We start from the raw sequence: 24,268 nt of genomic DNA, 5'->3' as shown, positions 1-24,268 counted from the left end.
TTCTTATTAACCAGATCTCTTCCCTAAAATTCCCCAGACTCTCTTCTAGTCTTCATTAGGCTTCTAATGCAATAAATGAACACAAGACATAAAAACAAACAGGTTCAGAAAATTAAAGCACAGCAAACACTAATCTACACTGGTTATAAACTTTCAAAGTCCCCTAAATTAAAATTAAATACAGAGGTGCAAACTATTTCCAAAATCTGCCCATGGTAACACTTCTAGACTGAGGTTAAATTGGAACTCATGTCTTCCTGATTAAAGGTTCAGTAAAATTACCCACTATGACACCTAATTGCCCCTAATTGGAGTCAGAGAACCAAAGTTTGAATCCTATGGCACCTTGCCAGAAGGGGAAAGTGTCTGGCCTCCACTCCCTTTCATTCCACTTAAAACCTCACAGAGATTTTGGACTTCTCTAAAAAATGTTAATCTCCTTTGGATCATAAGCCCCAGGATGGAAAGAATCATGTTTATTTTAGCTCTAGATTTCCTTCACAATCTAACGGAATATTCAGTACATTAGACATTTGCTGAATTGAATTTGCTGAGTGTATATAAAGTACTCTATAACCCAAGTTTTATATAAATGTAAGCTATCATCAATTTTACTTCAACCCGCCTATGACTTGCTTTGTTTTTCCTATGTATAACATTTTATATGCAAAAGGGGGAAAAGTTTATATAATATAGATTAAGTCCAATTTTTTAAAAAAGGCATTGTTTATGTAACATAGAACAGAATAAAACATTTCTTGCTTGTCCACTTCAGGTACAGAACTATATTATCAATACATCATATCAAAATAGTAGTCTTTAAAACCACAGCATCTAAAATTTTCTCAACTAATTTTTCAAAATTTTCTTAACTGGCACAGCAAACATTAATTTGTTTACATGGTCAAAAGAGTAGTCCCCCATTTGACTAACTTCTTAAGTTATGCTTAATAGTGTTGATGCTTTATATTAAAGTTGAACTAAAATTCATATTTTGGATAACCAGCTATCATTAAGTTTGATAGGTCTTTCACTTCTATTATAAACTCTTCTCACTATTTTGCTTCACAGGCAAGTTGCTTCTATTTAGCTGTTTTATAGCAGCTCGCTTAATGTTGGGAAATTGGGCATAGTTCTTTTTGTCCATGTTGATTGGCTAAATCGTTATGCAAAGGTACAAGGGCAGATCTTTGCTTTTATATGCTGTTAACTATTCTTTCATTTTTCCTTTGTAGTACTATCATTATTGTGTCTATAATATCTGTTCTATCACCTATATTAGGATAGTTTTAATGGTTTGGGTTGATTTAATAGTAATTGCTTGGGTGTTTATTAGGGCTATTGTTAGCTCAAAATGGTTAGAATTAACTGAAATCTTGTAGGTGTAAGTTAAATGGTTTAAGTTAAGCTACACTTTGATATTTCAAGTGCATTTTCCAGTAAACTTACTGTGTTATCACTTCTCTCCTATTTTGATAGTAATATTAGTAATTTTGATAAATTGTATTGAGGAGGGTGATGGGCAGTGTATGTGTGCCCTATTGCATATTTCAATTAAGCAATCTATTCTTAATTTACTACTAAATCCTCCTTCAAACACTTTAGTTTCATAACGTGATTCGTTGTTCTCTAATGTAGAGAATGTAGCCCATTTCTTTCCCCTTTGTGTGCTATACCTTCACCTAAAGTTTTTATGGAAAAATAATTTCCCTTATTCTTTGGCACTTTTAAGGTGGACTGATGATGGCAGTATATAGGCTGTATTGGCAAGAAAGGGTTGGGGTTTATCGATTATAAAACAGCCTTCTCTAGATGGGTTTAGGGCACTGCCAACTCTTTTGAGTTTTAAGCAATGGCTAGTAGTTCTCTGGCAAATACTTTCATCATCTAGTTTATGGCTAAGCATAGTGGTGTATCTAATCCCAGTTTGTGTCTTAGTTGTCCTGTGGTCAGCATAATGAAAGTCATTTTAATTGCTTATTTTAGAACTAGAGCACATTACAGTTTAGTTAAGTAGTAACATTATTTGAGATATAGCTTAAACACACTTTATGCTAAAATTCTGTTAATTTGGGTTAATTGTATCGCCAAGGTGGCTGGCACAAAATTTACCAACCCTAAGTAATTATGATTTAGTAAAACTTTCACTGCTGCATTCTAGGGAGGGAGGGGGTTGAGTAAGGTATAGGGCGCTACTAATAGTGTGCCTGATACCGGCTCCTCGTGTCTGATATTAATACTTTTAAGGGCATTCTCACTGGACAGCAGAAACTTGCAAGTGTAGATATAATTAAAATTAACAGTAAGGCTAGCACCAAACCTTTTTGTTTATGTGACTATATTAAAGACCATCTAAGCATTTTCAGTGCTTTGCTTTAAATTTAAGCTACTTTAACTAGTAAAATAATACATTTCATGGCTTTCTGTAAGTTGAAACTTTATATACTATGTTATGAATTTAATTTTGAAATTAATTATGAATTTAATTTTGAAAAAATTAAAAATTAAATTAATGTTTTATAGTGTTTTACTCTAATTCATATATTATATAGCTTAAAATTATGTCTACCAGTTTTGGAGTTTGATGGAAATAAAGGTATAATCTTTTGATTTAAGGGGTAGGAGTTTAATGAATATAAACATGAGAGAGTGCTAGATTTGGAGTCAGAGGACCTGGTTTAAAATCCTAGGTATATGACTTAATACTTAATCTCAGGCATGTCACTTCACCTCAGAGCCTGTTTCCTCCTCTGAAAAATGAAGAAACTGGACTAAATAAACTCTAGGGTACCTTTCATTTTTAACCTAATTCTAATCTAGGATCCTATACTTGGAAAAATATATTCACATAAAACTTGATTTTAAGGTTTCTAATCAACAAAATTTCTTTTCTTGTCAGACAAAATTAATAGGACATATAGAATTAGAATTTTTTTTGTGATTTAAATCCTGTCATGATAAATTTCAGAAAAAGCCCAAATTCTTTTATGATAGAATTCTGTTCTAATCATTTCTAAAAATTAATCAAAATAATCAATAATAATCCTTATGAAGCCTAAGTCCTCTAGTAGGAAGATAAAAATAAATTTTTTTTTCAATAACATAGAAAATATTTTTACTACAATAATCAATTATTCCTACAACTATTTTGTGATGTGATTCCTACAGTGTTTTACTGATTCAGTCATTGTTGGAAGAGGGAACTAAGAAGAAAATAGTTGCTAATTTTTAAAGAATCATTTGGTATTCTATTTTTTTAGAAAGGAGGTTATCTGGTATTTCTAGGAACCCATCTAGGAAACTTCATTACTCTTGTTATCAGTTGCTACTGTCCAAATGAAAAACTTCCACAACTAATGTGAGTCTTGAAATTTTTCAGACTTGTGAATGTTAAAAAAATTCCCCATTGGGGAATTCTCCATTGGGACAATTCCCTATTGGGACCACTCCCCATTTGGACAGTGAGAACTCTACTTAGATCAGAAATGTGAAGACCTCTACTCCACCCATACTTAAGCCATGCCTATTTTTAGAATTAATTACAAAGGGGTGCTAAGTACCTATAAAGGTCAGGCAACTTGTGAACTTAAAAGGAGCAAAGAGGAAAAAACTTACACAGAGATTCTAACCTACTCAGGTGTGGATTACTAAAAGGATTAATCTACTCGGGTGTGAATTCAGAATGGGCTGTCCTTTGGAAAACGTCTACTGTGATTGGTAGATGGAAGAACTTAGGGGAGGTAACATAGGAGAAAACCCACTATAAGAAAAAGGATAGACTGTTGAGAACAATCTCTTGAGATATACAGGCTCTTGAGAGACAATCTCTAAGGAGGTCTTTCAAGGGAGGCTGACTCTGGCTGGAACTCCCTCTGGGGAGACTCTGTCCCCCTGAATCCTTGCTTGAACAGATCTTATGATGAGTGATTAGGACTGACTGATCTTTTTTTTTAGGGCTTAGGCCTGGGTCGGCCTATTCTTTTCTCATTTATTCCCTTTCTCTCTCTCTCTCTTTTTCTTTGGTTCCTCATTGTATTATTAATTAAAAATCTCTATAAAACCCATTTGACTTGGGTATATTCATAATTGGGAATATTTCCCTGGCGACCACCTTAAATATTTGATTTAAAACAAGACACTGTGGTGACAACATATTTCCTGCGGTCACAATTTACTCACCCACTCTTATATCTATCACAATTTAAGTCTTCCACTATTTTAATCTACTACAGTTTACGACCCTCAACCATTTTAACTCTTACAGTTTATGGCATCCACTCTTTTAAATGCCACACTAAATAATATACTTAATTTCCTCCTTACACAATACTAAATTAGGTGCCAATTCCCCACCCCATATTGGCAAATGGCTATTAATGGATAATTCAGAGATAATATTAAGAGATAATAATTCACTATATTTAAGTAACTGTAGTGGGAAATTCTGCTTTGAAACGAGAAAATTGCTATTATAATGGTTAAACAGCCAATACTAAGAATATTTTTTATAGTGAATTCTGGTTGTAAGAACATCCATTAAAACTAAGATCAGATCTATAACAGACATCCTGCGGCTGTTACAAAAAAAAATTTTCCTTAGTGGGTTTGGGCTTGAGAAGGAGCAAGGAGTCTGAGAAAATGGGTGATAAATAAAGAGACACAGACAAGTTAATTTAAGCTGATGACATTTTCCTTAGAAAAATAGTAAAAGGAAAATGTGAGAATTAAGCTAACACGTAGAAGTAAGAATTCCAAGATAGAAAGCATGTGGCCATGAGTGGCGCTAGGAAAGATAAAGAGAGAAAGATCAGGGAGAGTTCCAAGGTTGCAGGAAATGAGGCGCCTCACCCCAGGCTTTATTGTGGATTGAGAGGATCAATGAATACGTAACAAAGCATAGCTGATTCACATTGGTTGCATGGACAATGACAATATCAGAGTAGGTGGGGATTCACCTGACATGCCCTTTTCAGAGGAATGAGGCTTGACAAGGTGAGGGCTAAGCCTTTGTGGCATAGGCCCAGGAATTCTCTTGCCCTTAGAACTGCCTACACATTGATCATTAACTGCTCTGATCAAGTATTTAATACATCAACCATGTATTATCATTCCATGCCTGGTATGCTACAAGATCTATTACTATTACTGCCAATAAATGAACAAGCATACATAAGTGCCTATTTTATACTAAGGAAAGCTAGGTGGTGCACTAGATAGAGCAGGGAGAATCATCTTCATGAGTTCAAATCTGCCTGCAGATACTTACCAGCTGTGTGACCCTGGAGAAGTCACTTAACCGTGTTTGCCTTAGGTTCTTCATCTATAAAATGAGCTGGAGAAGGAAATGGCAAACCATCCCAGTATTTTTGCCAAAAAAAAAAAAAAACTCAAATAGGATCACTTCCCCCCAAACTCATAAAGAGTCCAAAATAACTGAATGACAACAAAAATTAACACTGTGTTAAGTGCTAGGGATATAAAAATAAAAGCAAAATTGTCCCTGCCCTTCAGGAGTGGACATTCTAACAGGGAAGATAATAGATACATATATATGTATATATAAGCTATGTGAAATAGTTATTTAGTAAACTTAGAAGGCACTGGCAATTGAAGGGACCAAGGAAAGCACAAAAGGTGGCATTTCAAATGATTTTTTTTTTGAAAAAAAAAAAGCCAGGGATTTCAAGATAGAGACAAGGAGGAAAAAGGTGAAATCCAGTGCTGAGGCAGAGTGAGAAGATAAAATATCATGCATGAGGAAGAGCAAGTATAAGACACCACAGAGCACTGGAACGTGTGACAAAGATGGCACAGAGAGCACTCCGTGGGCATGCCGCCCTCTTTCCCTCCCCCACCCTGAATTTGTTACTAGAAAGGCAGAGGGACTTGGGGGGAGTTTCTCCCTTCGCCCTCACCACCATGCCTGATGACATTTTTTTCATATTCCCCACCCCTCTGCCCAGCAGCCCAATGGAAGTGCACAGGGGGTAAGGTGGACAGCTCACAAGTGGCAGAACTGGAGTAAAGGGGGGGTGCTCCTAGCACTCAGTGGGGGAAAAGGACATAGTATTCAGTCTCTGGGAGGGGTAGGAATGGCACTCAGTCTGGGGGAAGGAGGGGTTTGTGTCTACCACTCCTTCCCTAAAACGTTTGCCACCACTGTCACAGAGTATCTGCAGAAGTAATGTATAAGAAGACTTGAAGGTCAGTTGGAAACAGGTCATGAAGAGCTTTTATGAATTTCTTAAAGGCAAAAAAAGTTTTTATTTTATCCTAGAGGTAAGAGAGAATCTTTGGATTTTACTAAATAGAGAGGTGATATGGTCAAATGTGTGCTTTAGGGAAATCATTTCCATTGTTATATGGAGGACAGAATGTAGTAGGGAGAGACACAGCTTAGGCTAATTGATTATTTGTTGTTGTTTAGTCTTTCAGTCATGTTCAATTCTTTGACCTTATTTGAGATTTTGTTTAAAAAGATACTGAAGTGATTTGTTATTTCTTTCTCTAGCTGATTTTACAGATGAAGAAACTGAGGCAAACAGGTTAAAGTGATGTGCCTAGGGTCACACAGCTAATAAATGTCTTGAGGTCAGATTTGAACTAAAGAAGATGATTCTTCCAGACTCCAGGGCCAACACTGTACCACCCTACTGCCTTAAGGCTAACTTATAAATTAATGCAACATAGTCTAGGTGATGAGTGCCTTCATTAAGATGATAGTCATGTAAGCAGAGATGGGGAGTTATGAGAGATTTTCTTTTTTTTTTTCCAAACCCTTACCTTCCATCTTGGAATCAATACTGTGTTCCAAGGCAGAAAAGTGGTAAGGGCTGGGCAATGGGGGTTAAGTGACTTGCCCAGGGTCACACAGCTGGGAAGTGTGTGAGGCCAGATTTGAACCTAGGACCTCCCATCTCAGGCCTGGTTCTCAATCCACTGAGATACCCAGCTGCCCACTATGAGAGATTTTCTGAAGAAAAAATGACAAAATATAAAACTTAATTAGATATATGGGGTCAGTCACAGTAAGGTACCAAGAATGACACCAAGTTTATGACCCTGAGTTAATGGAAGGATGGTTGTATCCTCCTTTAAAAATAAGTTTAGAAGATAGACATCTGAGGGAAAAGATAATGAGTTGTTCTGGACACATGAAATCTAAGATGTCTATGAAACATACAGCATGAAATGTCCAACAGCCAGCTAGTGATACAAATCTGGTCATCATATACATAAATATGATAATTAAACACACAAGAGCTAATAATAGCACTAAAACATACCTCTTTCACCTTGCCAGAATCAATAACAAAGACAACATCATTGACTGTAATGCTTGTTTCTGCAATATTGGTAGAAAGAATCTGCAATAAGAATATTATTTTTTAAGTAATGCTAGAAATAGAAAATAATTACTAATAACAATGGAAATAAAAATTTACATTATACTTACTATTTTCCGAATACCTGAGGGTGGATTTTTTAGTACTTTTTTTTGATCAGATGTTTGCATATTTGAATGAAGCATAAAGACTTGATACCTATGAGCAACAAAAAGATTACAATGAACTAAATATGAAAAGTTCAGCTTTACTTAGATAAATCACTTCACCTCTCTAGAGTTCCATTTCCTCTCTCTACAAAATAAGTGGCTTGAATTAGATAATTTCTAAAGGCCATTCCAATCCTAAAATTCTATGAGTTTTACCTATGTGTGTTATCTGCAAAACGCTTGTCATCAAACAGAATGCGATCTCTCAGTCCAACAATTTCATCATATCCAGGCAGGAAAATTAAGATTGCTCCTATGGGAAGTAAAAAGAAGAATTTCCAACAAAACTCAATAGATTTCATTTTGAAATAACAACTTCAATCAAACAAGAACTATTTACTAAAGTTCTACAATATGAAACCACCTAAATGTAGCTGATTTGTAAAGCTAAAATACTTTTGTGACTATTCATGCATTATTATACACAATTTCAAGTAAGACAATTTGGAAAAACAAGAATCACCTTGAAATAAAATTATTTTGGTTCCTTAAGTTTAATATATAGTACATATTTACCAGCATCACAACTATGACAGATATTATAGAGAAGGTGCATAATCAAATCCAAGTCTACTTTTTCATCATCAAAACTGTGATGATATGCTTTTAATAATTCTCTGTCTTCTGCATTGAGATCACTTCCATTCGCTTGGACTAAGGAACTTTCATCTAGGTTTCCAAATTCCAATGAAGCACTTAAAAAGAAAAAAGAAAAAAAAGCCAATTTCTCATAAAAAGAAAATTTCAAAGGCCAATATTACCTCAACACATTACAAATTTAACTTATTACTGTACTATCCAGTAGATGACATATTTTTCTAAATTTTTAATACATAACTTGGTAATTGCTATTTCAGGTTTCAAAGGTGTTTGAAGTCCCCTTGAAGAAACATGGCACAGAAGATAAGCCTTGGACTCAGGAAAACCTGGGTTCAAATCTTGTCTCTTAACTCTTAATATCTGTGAGACCATGGGCAAATCACTTAAGCAGTCAACCTCAGTTTCCTTGTTATTAAAATGGAGACAATCTGTAGCAACTAATACACGGGGGCTGAGGTTAGGCTCAGATACATATATTTTATATGTGTGTGTAACCATTATTATTATTATTATTGCTGCTGCTTTAAGGTGTGGTAGAATTAATGACTTTTAAATAGGATGTACTATTGATTTCTCTTTAAAGTAGCAAGGAGGTTATCCAGAGAACTTGGCGAGTCTAGGGAAATAGGGCTTAACTGCTGATATGGCTTTTTGGCTGCCCAAAGTATAAAAAACCCAGTCAAGATTCTTTGGATTGGACAGGATTACCATTGTTATGACAGTGAACATACTTCTCTGACTGAACATCGCTATCATGCCAAATGCAAAGGCAAACTGGAGCTTCATCCAGCTAATTCAACATTTCATACTTATTGATTCTTTTTGTAGATTAATAGATTTCTTTTTATTAAATATTTTATGGCCTACCAGTATTTCATTCCAATGGACCAGCCTTCATTAAGCCTAGCCCAAAGCATAAGGTAAAATTTGAAAATACTTTGGAAAACTTTTCCTTCAAAACTTGCTTCCTTCAACCTCTCCTTGCCATGGACTACAGAGAACAGTCTCTATAGCTACATTGTTCATTTTAGTCACTCTTTTTACTCAAGTCTCAATCTTTTAGGAAAATATACTAATGAAATGTGTAATTGTAAAATTAACATTTGATCTAAAACGGGAAAATTGCTCTACCCTGAAATAACAATATTCTTTATAAGTTTTAATATACACTTTTATCTAAGATGTTGTATTCTAGTGGATGCTTTTTTTCTATGTGGAATACAATTCTATATGCTATCTTTTGGTTTTATTTGAAATGGCTCCTATGCATTCAACATGTATGTGTGTGTGTGTGTATATATATATATATATATACGTCTATATGTATAATAAATATATTTAGTCTTAAAAAATTGTCAAACTGTCACAAATTATTTGTCTTTTTTTCTCCTTGTCTATGTATATTTCTTTAAAAACAGATTCAACAAACATTTATTAAATGCCTAAAATGCATTATGAATCTAATAACTAATAAAATACAGTGGTATTCTTAAAATGAAAAGATTTTTTAATGAATATATTTTCCTAAAGAGCTGTAACAAAACTAATAGTTCAAGGATCTATTAAAAAACATAATTTTCAAATGAAAATTAATTTTCATTCTCATCTTGCAGATAAGGAAATTGAGGCTTAGAGAAATTAAATGATTTACTTAAGGTTATATAGCCATTTAAATGTAAGAGTCAAAATTTGAATTCAGGTCTTCTGACTCCAAGTCCAGTGTTCTTTCCACTAAACTACACAACTCTCTCCACAAGTCGTTTTACCACAATCACAGAAGAAAATGGGAAAAAACAGCATAGAACCGTCATTTATTTGTAACTAGGGAAACTTCAATTTAGGTCACCTTCCTAATTTCTAAGATATTAATACAAAAGCCAGATCACAAAATCATCTTACTAAGAGATGCGTTGTAGAATACTGTGGAATATGGTGGAATACTAATATGTCCTAATATCCCACACAAACAACCAAAAATAACTTCACAGAATCAATGCTACAAGTGGCAAAAACAGATAGGAATCAGAAGTGAGGCTGAGCTGACAGGGATAAGGAGGAAGGAAGGTTTCTGATTTCCCTGGTCTCCTTCCCACTACTGTAAGTCCTGAAGGCAGGAACAGAGCAGAGTAAAATCAACAAGGTAGCCCCTGGGGATAGGAGGAAACCTCACCTTGTTTGCTGAGCCCCAGAGCTTCCATCCCAGAGGATACCACTGGAATTTGCAGCAGCTTCAACTCCAGAGACCCTTGCTGGCCCACAGCTAGAGACTGAAGAAGTGGTCACGACAAAGTCTACAGGCACCAGGCTCTAAGGGCAGGAATTGAAACCCTGCTGCTAACAAATGAGGGACTTTTGAGATCTGAGGAAAATGGACTAGACACCTACTCTCTCCCAGGCTGCAATAGTGGAAGAAGAAAGAAGAAGAAATGTGCACCAGTGAGTAGGGCTTTTGTAGCTCTCAATCAGTTGTGGTCACTCCCATGAGAGTGAAGTAACTGGCTGCTGCCACGGCAGGAGGTAGAGTCTGCTTGCAGTTTCAGTGACAAAACTGCCCACAATTTCTGGTTGCAGCACCCTGAGATCGATCATAGACTGGGGTTTGAGGTAAGAACCAGGAATACATATGATCCTGGACCATAAAAACTGGAAAAACTAATGAGAATCTAAGAAAAAACAAGCACACACAAAAAATCCTGAAACCTATGGTAACATATCTCAACACTCAAGGATTCTAGAAAAAAAAAGCAAGCCAGTAATTGTCTATTGATTTGGCTGCTAATTTTTTTAAAAATAGAAATAAAAATGACCAAGCAAAGAGAAATAACCCATCTATTACGAGCTATTATGGGAACAGAGAAGACCTTGGCTCAAACTCAGAAGATAGTGAAGTAAAAATACCTACTTCGAAAGCAGTAGAGAAATACAATAAATGGCCACAAGACCAAAAAAAGCTTCTGGAAGAAAAAAAACCTCAAAAATCAATGAGAGAGGTGGAGGAAAAATTAGAAAAAAAACAATTAAGACCAATGTAAGAAAATTATGAAAGACCACTCAAATGGAAAGAGAGATCTAGAAACTCACAGAAGAAAATAATGTATAAAGAACCCTTGGAAGTCAACAATCTCCTAAGCCAACAAGAAATAATAAAGCAAAATCAAAAGAATGTAATAATATAATGTGAAACATCTTACCACAACAATAACTGACCTAGAAAATAGATCAATGAGAGGCAATATAAGAACAGCAGAAATTCTGAAAAGTTATGATCAAAAAGTTTAGATCATACTCCAAGTATCATCAAGGAAAACTGCCCAGAAATTCTAGAATCAGAGGGTAAAACAGTAATTGAAAAGAATATACCAAAAACAACCTTAAAGAGACCCAAACGTGAAAATGCAAAGGAGCATCATTGCTAAGTTCTGTAGCTTCTAAGTTAAGTTGAAAATACTATACACAACAAGAAAAAAAAATTAAATACTGTGGTTAGAATAACCCAAAACTTAGCAGCTTCAATATTAAAAGAACTTGGGACATGGAACACAGAAATTTGCAAAACAAAAGAACTGGGTTTACAACCAAAAAAAACAAACCGTATCCAGCCAAGATGAGCATAATTATAAAAGGTAAAAAATGGATATTTAATGAACTAAGAGTTTCAACTATTCCTAAAGAAAAACTCAGAACTTAGTAGAAAAATCTAATCTATAAGAAACAAAGGTACATGAAAGACATACAAAGGTAATAAAAGACTAAGCAGAAGAAACTCAAAAGATAATTTTTATTCTGGTATGGGAAAATGTCATCTATGACCACTGGGAATAGCATCATTGCCTGGACATTTTGAAGAGGGTGGAAGACTCAAGGTTAAATGTAATAGAATGAGCCAAAATGGTAGTAAAATAGAGCAAGAGGTGACAGGATGGAATGGCTATCTCATATGGAGGAGGAATGAGTGAAGGAATTGCCACAGAGAAGGGGAGGAGGAGATAGATACATACACAATTAAAAGGGTAAAAATCTTAACATGGAGAGAAACATGATGGAAGGAGGACATAATAAGGAGGGGATTAGGGAGTCCCTTTGGGGTCTGAGGGAATAAAAGAGAAGGAAGAGCGACTAAAAGAAAAGAGGGCAAGGGGATAAGTAAAGGGAGAGAAGGAAGAGATACCTAGAGGGGAGTACATATTAAGAGGTAGTGGGATAAGGTGATAGGATAAGGGAGGGACTCTGAGGACAAAATAGAAGAGAGATATTCAGAATCAAACTCATATTAAGAAGAAGGAGAGTCTAGTTTGGGTGATAAGGAAGGAATTTGAGTAAAGATGGAAAGAATAAGAATTAAAAGGGGGAAAGGACAAGAGAGGTACTTTTGGAAAAGTGGATCAATTTGGAACTAGGAAGAAAAAAAGAGAGGATAAGGGAGGATTTCTGGAAAGCAGTGAAGATTGGAGAGGTATTGGTCAAAGGAAATTGGACATCTAAGGAAGGATATGGCAAAAAGAAAGGAAAAGGGGGACAAATATTGAGGAGAAATGGAATAGATGGAAATGCACATCTAGTAATTATGATAATGAATGTAAATGGGATTAAATCGCCCATGGGAAATAAATGGATAGCAGAAAGGATCAAAAATCAGGAGCTGACAATGTGTAATTTTCAAGAAACACACTGAAAATGAGGGACACAACAGAGTGAAGGTGAGGGGCTAGAGCAAAATATACTATGCCTCAGCTGATCCAGAGAAGGCAAGAGTACATAGTCATAATCTTTGACAAAGTTGGAGCTAAAATGGATATAACTGGAAGGTATGAAAAGGGTATTATATTATGTTGGGGGATACTATGGATAATAATTGTTAATCAATATTGGACCTATATGCACCAAGAATTAAAGAATCCAGATTTTTATTGGAACTAAATGAGATTCAGATGGAAATTGATAACAAAATAATAATATCAGGGGGTTTAATTTTCCCCTCTCAGAACTAGATAAATCTAACCAAAAAAATAAATAAAAAAGAAGTTTAAAGAGATGAAGGGAATATAAGTAAAATATGATAGATATGTGGAAAGCCCCCATACACCTGCATGAGGCTAGCAATAGATTTAAGCTTAAACATATACATAATCTAAACACAGTTTCATATGGGACAACAATGGTTTAGAGGACATTAATATTATGCAAAAGTTTTAGTTTAATATTCATCATACTATGGAAGTAAATCTTGAATTTCTCAGGGGTTGTGGCATTGAAACAAAAGTTCCACTGGGTATGATCAAGTTGGAAAAATTTGATTTTGGGAAGAGTATGGTCCCAGCAACAGATTGTATCTGTAGACTAAGGACCACTCTAGTTAAATATGGCCCTGGAAATATGTTAACTGAAAATCAGGTTCAATCAGGTCAATCAGATTAAATTAAATGTTGATAGGGACATGGAGATTACATCACTAAATCAGCTGTGAATTGTTTTTTACAAAACAATTTTGAAATAGACAGTAAGAGGTGTAAAGCTGTTCATGCTCATTGACCTAGAATCCCATTATTAGGATTAGGCCCTAAGAACATTATTGAAAAAGTTGTGTGTGAATGAAAATACTCATAGAAGCTCAACAAAATGATAAAATACCTAGAAATAACACAAATGCAATGACTGGGAGAAATGGCTAAATAATTTGTAATATCAGAATGTTATGGACTGTATTATATTATTAGAAATGACAAATACTGGAAATGTAAAGAAAATAAAGGAAATATATAAAGAGAAGAAAAGAGAAAAAGAACAATAAATATTAAGATAACAGTTAAAAAATAGCCACAAAAAGAAGAGAAGTAACTATCCAACTAAAACAAATCCAAAGGGAACTCAAAAGCAGAGTATATTTATATTAGTATACATATATAATTTACATATTTTAAAATATATTGTGAACAATGAGGTATATGTGGTTTTGCACATAATTTTTATATGCATTTGTTTATATTAATGTTTTTTGATGGTGGTAGCTACTATGCATCAAAAAATGAAAATGAATTAATTTAAAAATCATCCTACTTTTCATTATGCAACTGAAAGAGGTTCCTTTAGTGAATATTTTTTTTTTACAAAATCATGTTAAAGTTTATTTAAATTTCTTCTATGCTTAGCCTTGTGAATTTTGGAAAATAAATATATAATAATGTCTTTAAGAAAACAGAACATATTATCATTACATATTGCATATGTGGCAAGTTTTTAATTTTTTTTTTACAATTAATTTTTATTTTATCTTTTTCCTCAGTTACATATAAACAAATTTTAAAAATCCTAATTTAAAAGCATTCCATTCCTTACATAAGATCCTTAGGGTAAGAATTTCATTTATTTTTAAATAACAGATATTCTATCTTAAATACAACCAATTTTCCCTACAATTTTCTTCTTGTGTTAGGGCAAAACAAGAAAAGATAGTAGAAATTTAATTTTTTTTAAATCTTTGAAATTATTTTTTAAATTATTAAAACATCCATTCATTTCATTACAATTCAAAACAATATAGTTTTTTTTATTTTAAGAAAGTTTTATCCTTCTGACTTTTCAGTCTATTAGGAAAAATATGCCAAATCCCATTGACACTTAGTTGTTTAGTGTCATTATTTTCCTATAAAAATGACAAGTTAAACATATCTTTAATGGAATATCATATTCTATTATACAGATATTTGCCCCAATTTTATAATAGTATGTCATCCATAGAGAGAGCACAACTCTATGTATGTGTGTGTGTGAAATCTCTTTAAATCAAAAATATCACCTTACCTGTAAGACTCCAAAAGGTCTACAATCTCAGTCTGTCCAAAGTGTTTAGCCCAATCTAAAGCCATCCTGCCAAAATTTCAAAGATTCAAAATAAGATGAACTTTCCTTTAAATTAACATCCTAAAATATGTAATAGTTCATTATTCATCTATCAAAATGTAGATGAAAGAAGCTTTTTACAGGGCTTTTAGTATAAAAATACAAATGAATTAACAGATGTAAGAATACACATAACTTAAGTTTAAAAAATTACCAGCCATTTGATGCTTTGCTATGGACATTGGCTCCCATACTAATTAACTGTTCTACTTGACTCAAAAAACCTCTTCCTGCAGCAACCATTAGTGCTGTTGCACTGGTTTCGCTGTGCCTGTAATCCACTAACAAAAAAAAGCAATAAAATAGTTATAACAACATTTTTCAAACTATCATATCAAACAAATATGACTATTACAAATTTAAGATTTTAGTCAACAGAAACATTTTAATGTCCTTAATTCAGAAAATCAGATGTTTAAAAATATAGAAAAACTTGAAAATATTAAAAAATACTAGCCATTATTTTTAAATAAGGACAAACTTGAAATATAATTGCATAGTGAGAGAATTACAACAATATTTTTCTCTTCATAAAAAGCAAACTTCAGCCCATTAATCATTGAAGATCTTTGTTTTAACCCCCACAAGGTAGGATGAGAGAAAGGACTGTGCAATGTGGAGGAATGATTAAGTGGAGGTAACAGGTAACAGTTAAAATTTTAAAGAAAGAACAGTAATATTTTACATCTGTAACAATGGTAAAAAAGAATCATATGAATTATTTCCCTTACCCTAGATACTTTCTTGTCATAAAATGATGACATATAAATTAAAAACAGAACCTGGATACAAAATGCAAACTTATTTTATTAGTAATTGAATAGTTATACCAAAAGAGTTTTACCAGAAATCTATTAATTTAAAGTATTACAGAAGAAGACTAAACAATGAGATCATATTCCCATGGCATTTAAAGAGAATTTCATCACTGGCAAAATTGTTCTATGCCATAAAATCTCTCCATGAGGAAAATTTTGATAACTGAAAATTTTCTACAATGCATTTCTCAGGAACTTAAAAAATCAGCACTTCTAAAAATAATTTGCTCTTATTAAGTAAACAAAATTAAATAGGTAATTTCTGAAAAGAAGTTATCACAGGAAACAAAACTGCTTGATAAAAATTACTTAAACCAATGACTGAATTATCTTTCAGGACTTTTAATATGCTCTCAATCATTCCCAAATATATTTTGAATGACTCCATACAACCAATACTTTCCTTGGTCCTGAATCATAGAACAGTTAATTATCATGGCAGTATCTGATTCTGTAGCATCTCCTTTATAAGAAAAGAGAATTGGGTACTTCACAGGTAAAGATTATGACAATATGTAGCAAATTCCTTCTACTTTTCTCTAGTGTCTTTACATTTCAATTATCTATCAAACTAATGTAAACTTCCAAACCATAACCACTAACCAAAACAAGAAATACAAAAATATTTAAGAAGTTGTCAGAAGAAATGAATATGCATAAGTGTGTATTAGTTTTTTCTACATAGTGCCTCAAAATTTTTATGATAGTAAAGTTTTATAATGTACTAAGACTTTGGGGGCACATTATATATTCAAACTGAGTTAAAAAGGAAAATATTTTCCTAAAAAAAAAAATCTAAATCTTGAAATTGTATAACTAAAGACACAAACTCTAATTAGTCTTAGGAGGCTATATACAGACTTAAGATATATAAGATTTTATTGGTCATCAGAAACCTAATGATTATCAGTATCACATGCATCCAGTGAGATATACACTCAAAGAGAAAAATAGGGTACCAAAAAAATCTTCCCTGTTCCTTTCTCCCCTTCTACAAATACAAGAAAAGAAAATTTACAAAATGGGACTCAGTAGGAAAAAGAAGATACAAAGCTTACTTGTTGCCCTGTCCTGAATGGAAAATACCAAAGACCCAAGAAAGGCAAGGGGTAGTGTGGTATAGCAGACTAGATTCATCAACCTGGAGTAATAAAACCTGAATTTAAATTCCAACATTACCACCGATAAGCTACATATAAATAAACCCCTGATTCTCAAATCACTTATCTGATAAAATAAGTATGAATATTTGTGCTTTCTACCTCAAATAGGGGCTGGGAGGTTCAAAGGAGGTTCAACCATAGGTTACTTTATTTAAGTGGCACCACAAAGACTTCACAAACTCCCTACTCCAAAATTTTCCCATATCATTAACTAATTAAGGATACATCTGGTTTCATAAACTACTTTTGAAAAAGAATAAATATATTCAAAGATGATGATTCTGGTTAGTTCTCAAAATGCCTTGCAGAAATATTTGGGATTAAGTACTTTTCCTTATACATATATTTGCCTGCCTTTCCTTATATGTATATAGGGAGGCAACTTTGACAACTGGGGCACACTTTATAAGACAGGCATAGGCTTGTTTAAGGGGTCTGAAACACCAAGACAACAAACAGCATAAGGGCAATTAAGTGCTTCGTAAGGAATGGAAGAAAGGAACTAAGAAGTGGAAGAGAACAAAGATAAATAAGACTCTAACAAATTTTGCCTAGGGACCCATACACTCCCGAAAATCCATCCTGATATGTTATTATCAGTTGCTATTTCTTATCATCTTTCACAAACATGTTGTCAGCATATCTAGCGAATTGAAATATTGGTAACACTATGGTGGTAACACTACATATACACAGTATCTCAGTGTCTTATTACATAATACTTTTATTTAATTAATAATTTAGTGCATAAATGTTTTCTAATATATTAGAGCAAAGAACTGGTTTTCAAGATATGAAAAAAGTAAGGCAGAGACCATACCTATTTGTGTTTGTATCCTAAATTTCCTCTACAAAAAAACTACATGTATTGAATAACTTATTAAAAAGAGATATAACCTACCGCTAACATTTTCAGTTAAAATAAGGTGAAACACCTGAGCAAAGGCATCAACATCTTTATGCAGCCATATGTCAGAAAGACAAGCATCCATTTCTTTTATTAGCCATGGTTCAAGGCAATTCACATCTTTTTCGGTCTAAAAATGCAGAAATGCTCAAATTAATTGAATATCTGAAGAAATACTTGTTAAAATGTGAAAATCTGGAAAAGTATTATTGAAAAAAAAATCTTTAGATGAGTAGGCAACTAGGTGACACAGTGGATGGCATGCTGGTCATAGGAATCAGGAAGTACCAAGTTAAAATTATGCCTCAAACCCTTACTGTGTGACCCTTGCCAAGTAACTTAACCTCTCTTTCAATCTCATCTATTAAATGAGGGTAAACATAGCTTCTAGCTCAGAAGGTTATTAAGAAGATCACATGAGATTATATAGATTATATATGATTATATCTTATATATATATATATATACACACACAAATGTATGTATATATATATATCTCCTTGCAATTTGTATTATCATTACAAGCATATTATACAAATATATATACAAGTCTATATATTATAAAATGTAAATAATAACATGATTAGGATGATGATGACATGCTTAGCATAAGTTTAATAATAGGCATTCACAAAGTTATCTCCAGACATACAAAGAAGATTTAATTCCAGCAAACCACTGTTAAGTTTGCAATGACATGATCAAAAAAATATTTTGAAATACTTTACTATTTCAATTGATCTGAAATTTCATTGGTATTTGTATTTCCTCCAACCACAAAGATCACAACACTTCCATGTTTTAGGAAACAGTTTAATATGTGCTCTGACCATAAAAAGTCATTGGTTCACAGCCAACCAGATGATAATTATTAATTATAAATGAATTTAGGTCTTTAGACAATAGTAAGCAAAATATGTGTGTCACACTTAAAGTGTCATGCTTTCCAAATTTTAAAACCTTCCAGGTTTGTATCTTTATGCACATAGTCTTTGTGAATTCAAGGTCACTTCTAGACCATAGAAAGGCATCAAAATATCATGGTTTTTTGGATGTGCTCAAATCATGAACCATACTTCATAGAAATGAATATATTAGTAATAGTAATTGATAAAAAAAAATGTAAATTTTAAATATTTTCCTTTTTCTAAGAGGTTTAGTCACCCTTTTTTAAAAAAGTAAAAATTCTAGCACTATTTAACCAAAAAATTAATCTTCTAAGTTCATAATGGGCAATAATTAGAATACAACTTAATATTTAGAAAAAATAGAATATAAATCCTTAAAGTTCAAATTCAATGTAAAAGTCTTACCAGTTGACTGAACACAGCATCACCACCATCATCCAATAAATCATATTCTTCAGTAACATTTGGAACCGTTCTTTGCCTCTGAGATTCAGGTTTGATGCTATTCTCTTGAGCTGAGTACCATTCGGTAAGGGTAGTTTGCTGTTTCTCTTCTAAATAATTTATTAGGGAAAGATTATTTATCTTTATCTTTATATTTATTTGTTATTTTTCTTTCATGTGCTTTTCAAAAAAATTAATTGTGGCATATGAACATAATGGAATATTATTGTGGTATAAGAAACAACAAAAGGGACATTCAGAAAAAAACAAATTTTACAAACTGAGAGAGTGAAGTAAACAGAACCAGGAAAATAACTACCCTAAACCACTAATACAAAATGAACAATAAAATCAAGTTTGACACCAGATAAAGATTGAGAAAATGTTCCTCCTAGACTTCATTACAGATATGAAGGATCAAATGCTATTGCACATAGTGTCAGTCAAGGTCATTGTATTACTTGGTTTGTTGATTTCTTTTTTTTTCCTTTTTCTTTTTAAAAATCTTTATCACAAAGGAAGAATTAATGGACAGGAGGTATATTTGGAAATGACTACGACATAAAAAAACAAGATCAATTTTAAAAGTTTTTTAATTTATCTATTTATGAAATGAAATAATATAAATGCAGTGGCATTAAAAACTATTCTCCAAGATATTATTACTTCCCTTAAAGTTCTTATCATTAACAGGATTTAAAATGTTAGGTGTACTCATAAAAAGAAAATGGCAAATGCTAGAGGGGGTATGGAAAAATTGGGACACTGATGTATTGTTGGTGGAGTTGTGAACTGATCCAACCATCCTGTAGAACAATTTGGAACTATTCCTAAAGAGCTATAAAATTCTGCATTTTGTAGTGGTAAAGAATTGGAAACTGAAAGGATATCCATCAATTGGGGAATGGCTAAACAAATTAGAGTATATGACTGTATTAGAATACTACTGTGCTATAAAAAATAATCAGAAGTACGGTTTCAGAAAAACCTGGGAAGATTTATATGAACTGACACCAAGTGAAATTAGAACAAGAAGAACACTGTAAACAGCAACAGCAAGATTACAAGGATGATCAACTGTGAAAGACTTATCTATTCTGATCAAGACAATGATAGAAGACAATTCCAAAGGGCTCATGATAAAAAAAAAAATATTATTGATCACCAGAGATGAAACTGAAGTCTGAATACAGATTCTTGGGGTTTTTGCATGGTTTCTTTTGTACCATAACTAATATGGAAATGTTTGCATGACTCCACATATAAAATTAATACTATATTGCCTGCTTTCTCAAGGGGTATGGGAGGAGAAGGTAGGGAAACAATCTGGAAGTTAAAAAAAATTTTTTAGTGAATTAAAAAAAAATTTACATGTAATTGGGAAATATTTAAAGAAAATATATTTTAAATTAATTGAAACATTTTCCGATGAATGATGTTCTAAGATCTGAAACTATTTGCTAATCCAGTCTATTGAGTCATCCAAAATCCCCAAAAGGAATTTTTTAAAGCACTATAAAACTCACTCTTCAAGGAGGAAGTAGTGAAAAAAATATGAAAAAGTACTACTCGAAACACAAATCAGCAAAAAATTTATCACATTAAAGCTAATAAATGGAAAACTGCAAATTTAAAAATTTTGAATTATTAGATAGGTTCATTAAATTTACTAAGATGAGTGCTTAAAATAATTGAAAATTGGAATGGCTGTTTTGAAATAAGTAAACTATTACATTGTTAGTAGAGTTATAAAATAGTATCATCTTTTTTGAAAGCATTATGATAATACACAAAGAGCCACAAACTTCATACCCTTTAATCCAGAGTTCTATTATTAATATTATATTCTGAGGATGATATTCAGAGAAGTTTTATTCATGATAGCAAAATATTGGAAGTAACCCAGGCATCCAACAATTCAATCAGCCAGCAAATATTTATTAAGCTTTTGCTAAGTACTGGCCACTTCACTAGATGCTGGAAAAACAAATACAAAAGAAAGATAGTCCCTGCCTTCTTAGAACTTATATCCAACTAGAAGGTTCTGACAGATAAATACAGACTATATACAAAATAAGCACATTGAAATTGGGAAGTAGAGAGCACATTAGAAAGAATGACTATAAAGTGGAATATAATTGAACCCTAAAATAAAGTTATAAATAAAAACTATACAAAGAGCTATGGGAGATCTCATAAAATGTGATGTAGAATAATACACACACACAAAATCACAGCATACATGCTGATAACAAATTCGGCACAAAAAAACGTAGTGAGAGGAACCAGTGATGAGAAGAACCAAACATAATGTGTATGTTATCATTTTGTTAAAGTACAAATTTTACAAATATAAGTGTCTTACATATGAAGGAACTTAAATTTTTAACTGAAATTGTAAATAATGTATATAAGACTATATATACAATTTATCACTTTATTTCACTTATTTGTACTGAATGTTTCTTTTTATTTGGTGGGTGTTAAATTTAGAATTTTAAATTAAAATATTAAAGATACTCCAAAAGAATTCCTATGAACATTAACAATGAAGTTAAACAAGAGAAAAGCCAATTTCTAAAAACTGAAGATAAGGTAAAATTTTAAACCTTATTAAACTATATCAAAATTGAAGACAAAATGTTCATAAGATCATAGGATTTATAAATTAAGGAGACTTTGGAAGTAACTGAATCCAACCAATTCATTTTACCCTAACTAGGACCATAAATATAGCATAACCATTTCTAAGACAGGAAATCTCCACAACAAAGATAGCATCTGGAAAAAATGTCTCTGTCCCATCTCTCCTTCCCTATTCCCAGCAAGATCTGCTTCAAGCCAAAATAATTAGTTCCTGGTTTCACATTTCTTTTCCTCCTAAGAATAAGCCAATCCTCCCCAATCCTCAAGTCACCCAGAAAGTCAGCATACATATAAACAATGGCATTTATATAACAAAAACAAAAGAAAAGTATTCCAACTTTATTTCTCTCTGTTATGTGGGTAATTAAAAAACCTGCTGATTTACTTTATATTACATTTATATTCTTTGTGAGAGAAACACTCACCTCGCTGCTTTTCCTTTTTGTATTTTAACATTTCTTTGTTTGTGTATCCTGTACTTCTTAAAATGTCTTCCAGAAACATCTCTTTTACTTCGAAAGGTCTTCCCTGTACTAAATAATTTTAAAAAATTTTTCTCAATAAGCAAATTTGAAGTATTTTACTTTTTTCCAAATGAGGACATTAACATTTTTAAAAAGGAAAATTGTTTAAAAATATCTTCATTCTTTACAAAATTCCTTCATTTTTTAAACCAAATTTTAGTTCAACTTTAGTTTGTTCAACTCCTCAATATGGCATAGAATTAATCCTGAGTTGTTGAAGGTTATGTTAGAACACAAGTTCTATAAAGCATCTATGGTCCTAACAACTATCTTCTTTCTGAGAACCAGCCAAAATAGCTCCATTTTCAGTATATTGGTCACTAAGCAGTGAGTTCCTTGGTCATAGTAACTTCCTGAAACAAAGAAATATGTAAAATATCCTTTAGTCATATAAGTCTACCTTCTATTTCTGTAGTAATGGAGGCAAAGTAGTTGAAAAAGGGACAAAGAATGCTAAGCAATCATTCAATTATGAATCCCAAAATATGAGACTTTTGCTCACTGGTGAACATGGGAAATATTTGCATAGAAACTATCAAAAACCTTATTAAAATACTTCAAGTCACTAATAGAGGAATATAAATTAAAATGACTCTCAGACTCTATAACAAAAAAGAAAAAATTATAATTGTTGGAGTGGTTGTGGAAGGTTAGGCACTCATATGCACACATTATTTATGGAGCTGTGCATTGGTCTACCAATTATGGAAAGCAATTTGGGATATGGCTATTTTTATTTCATGTCTCCAAAGCATGACATGAATGGATGACTATTAACATTTTAACAAAAAGTAAACTAGAAGCAATGTAAAACAGTGGTGTCAAACGCAAACAGAGGCCACTACATTGTACATAAAAATCCTTGCAGACTGCATATTAACATCATCTATATTCTATTGTATTTTTATTTTATCAAACTACCCAATTACCCAAATATCATAATTTGGTTCAGGATGCACTTGTGAATGTTAAAAGCTGTGATAATCTAATACAAAAGAAGCCAAAAAATTATGTGACTAAAAAGTGGGAAGATCATGTAGAGAGAACAGGGAACACATAAGCAGCATATAGGTTCTATTGTAGCCACAGAATGTCAATAGATCTAGAACAATACACTAGGTAGCCCTCTTCGGGCTGGTTTAAACACAAACATGGACAAGAGTTGTACATTTTTTTATGCCTACACATCATAGGGACATGAAGAAAGTACACATATCAATGAAATGACAGTCTGAAAATTATCATATTTTCATATATTATACTTGATAGATAACTCTCGATTATTAAGTCCATTGCAAATAGGACTGTTTAATATTTTTATGAAATAACCTGAAAAAAAACATGTTACAAAACTTAGAGAAAATGTCTAAAAATCCAGAGAACTGAAACCAATCAAGATGCAAAATAAATAGGAGTGCAAACATAATTTTTAAATTCTTTAAAATAACCAAATCAACTGAAATTCCCAAAGTGATGAAAACAGAAAAAGAAACTGCAAAATTTTCTCTGAGGTTCCCTCAGAAACAAACATTCAAAGAAACTAAGCCAAAATAATCAATACTAAAAAACAAAATAAAAAAAAACAGTATTAAGTAAAAGACTTTAAAGAAGGTAAAATATCATATCTTAAGTATTTTTAAAAAGGCAAATTAATGAAGGAAATCACTAGTCAGTAGTTAATAAATACTTATTTAGCACCTACTATGTGCCAGGTACTATAAGAAGCCTTGGCAATAGAAAGGTAAGCAAATGAAAGTACCTGTTCTCAAGCAGTTCACAGTATAATAGGAGAGACAACATGAAAAC

The 24,268-nt window shown here is 32.5% G+C and overlaps 1 protein-coding gene across 1 annotated transcript in view; it reads right to left on the bottom strand.

The window, feature by feature from the left end:
- The window catches only part of YTHDC2 (YTH N6-methyladenosine RNA binding protein C2), a 77,981-nt gene that overhangs the window by 35,007 nt on the left and 18,706 nt on the right, over positions 1–24,268 (bottom strand). Inside the window, exons 8-16 of the mRNA XM_001370029.4 lie at positions 22,364–22,471; positions 19,254–19,402; positions 17,935–18,070; positions 15,207–15,333; positions 14,954–15,019; positions 8,072–8,250; positions 7,712–7,808; positions 7,457–7,544; positions 7,287–7,367 (exon numbers count right to left, since the gene is read on the bottom strand). Of these exons, the coding sequence (XP_001370066.1) occupies positions 7,287–7,367; positions 7,457–7,544; positions 7,712–7,808; positions 8,072–8,250; positions 14,954–15,019; positions 15,207–15,333; positions 17,935–18,070; positions 19,254–19,402; positions 22,364–22,471 (1,031 nt within the window). The remainder of the gene's footprint in view (positions 1–7,286; positions 7,368–7,456; positions 7,545–7,711; positions 7,809–8,071; positions 8,251–14,953; positions 15,020–15,206; positions 15,334–17,934; positions 18,071–19,253; positions 19,403–22,363; positions 22,472–24,268) is intronic.

Source organism: Monodelphis domestica, chromosome 3 (genome assembly GCF_027887165.1).
Source record: "Monodelphis domestica isolate mMonDom1 chromosome 3, mMonDom1.pri, whole genome shotgun sequence".
In the NCBI taxonomy this organism is placed as follows: Eukaryota; Metazoa; Chordata; class Mammalia; order Didelphimorphia; family Didelphidae; genus Monodelphis; species Monodelphis domestica.
Note: the sequence above shows the minus strand (reverse complement) of the source record. Positions and strands in the feature narration are given on the sequence as shown.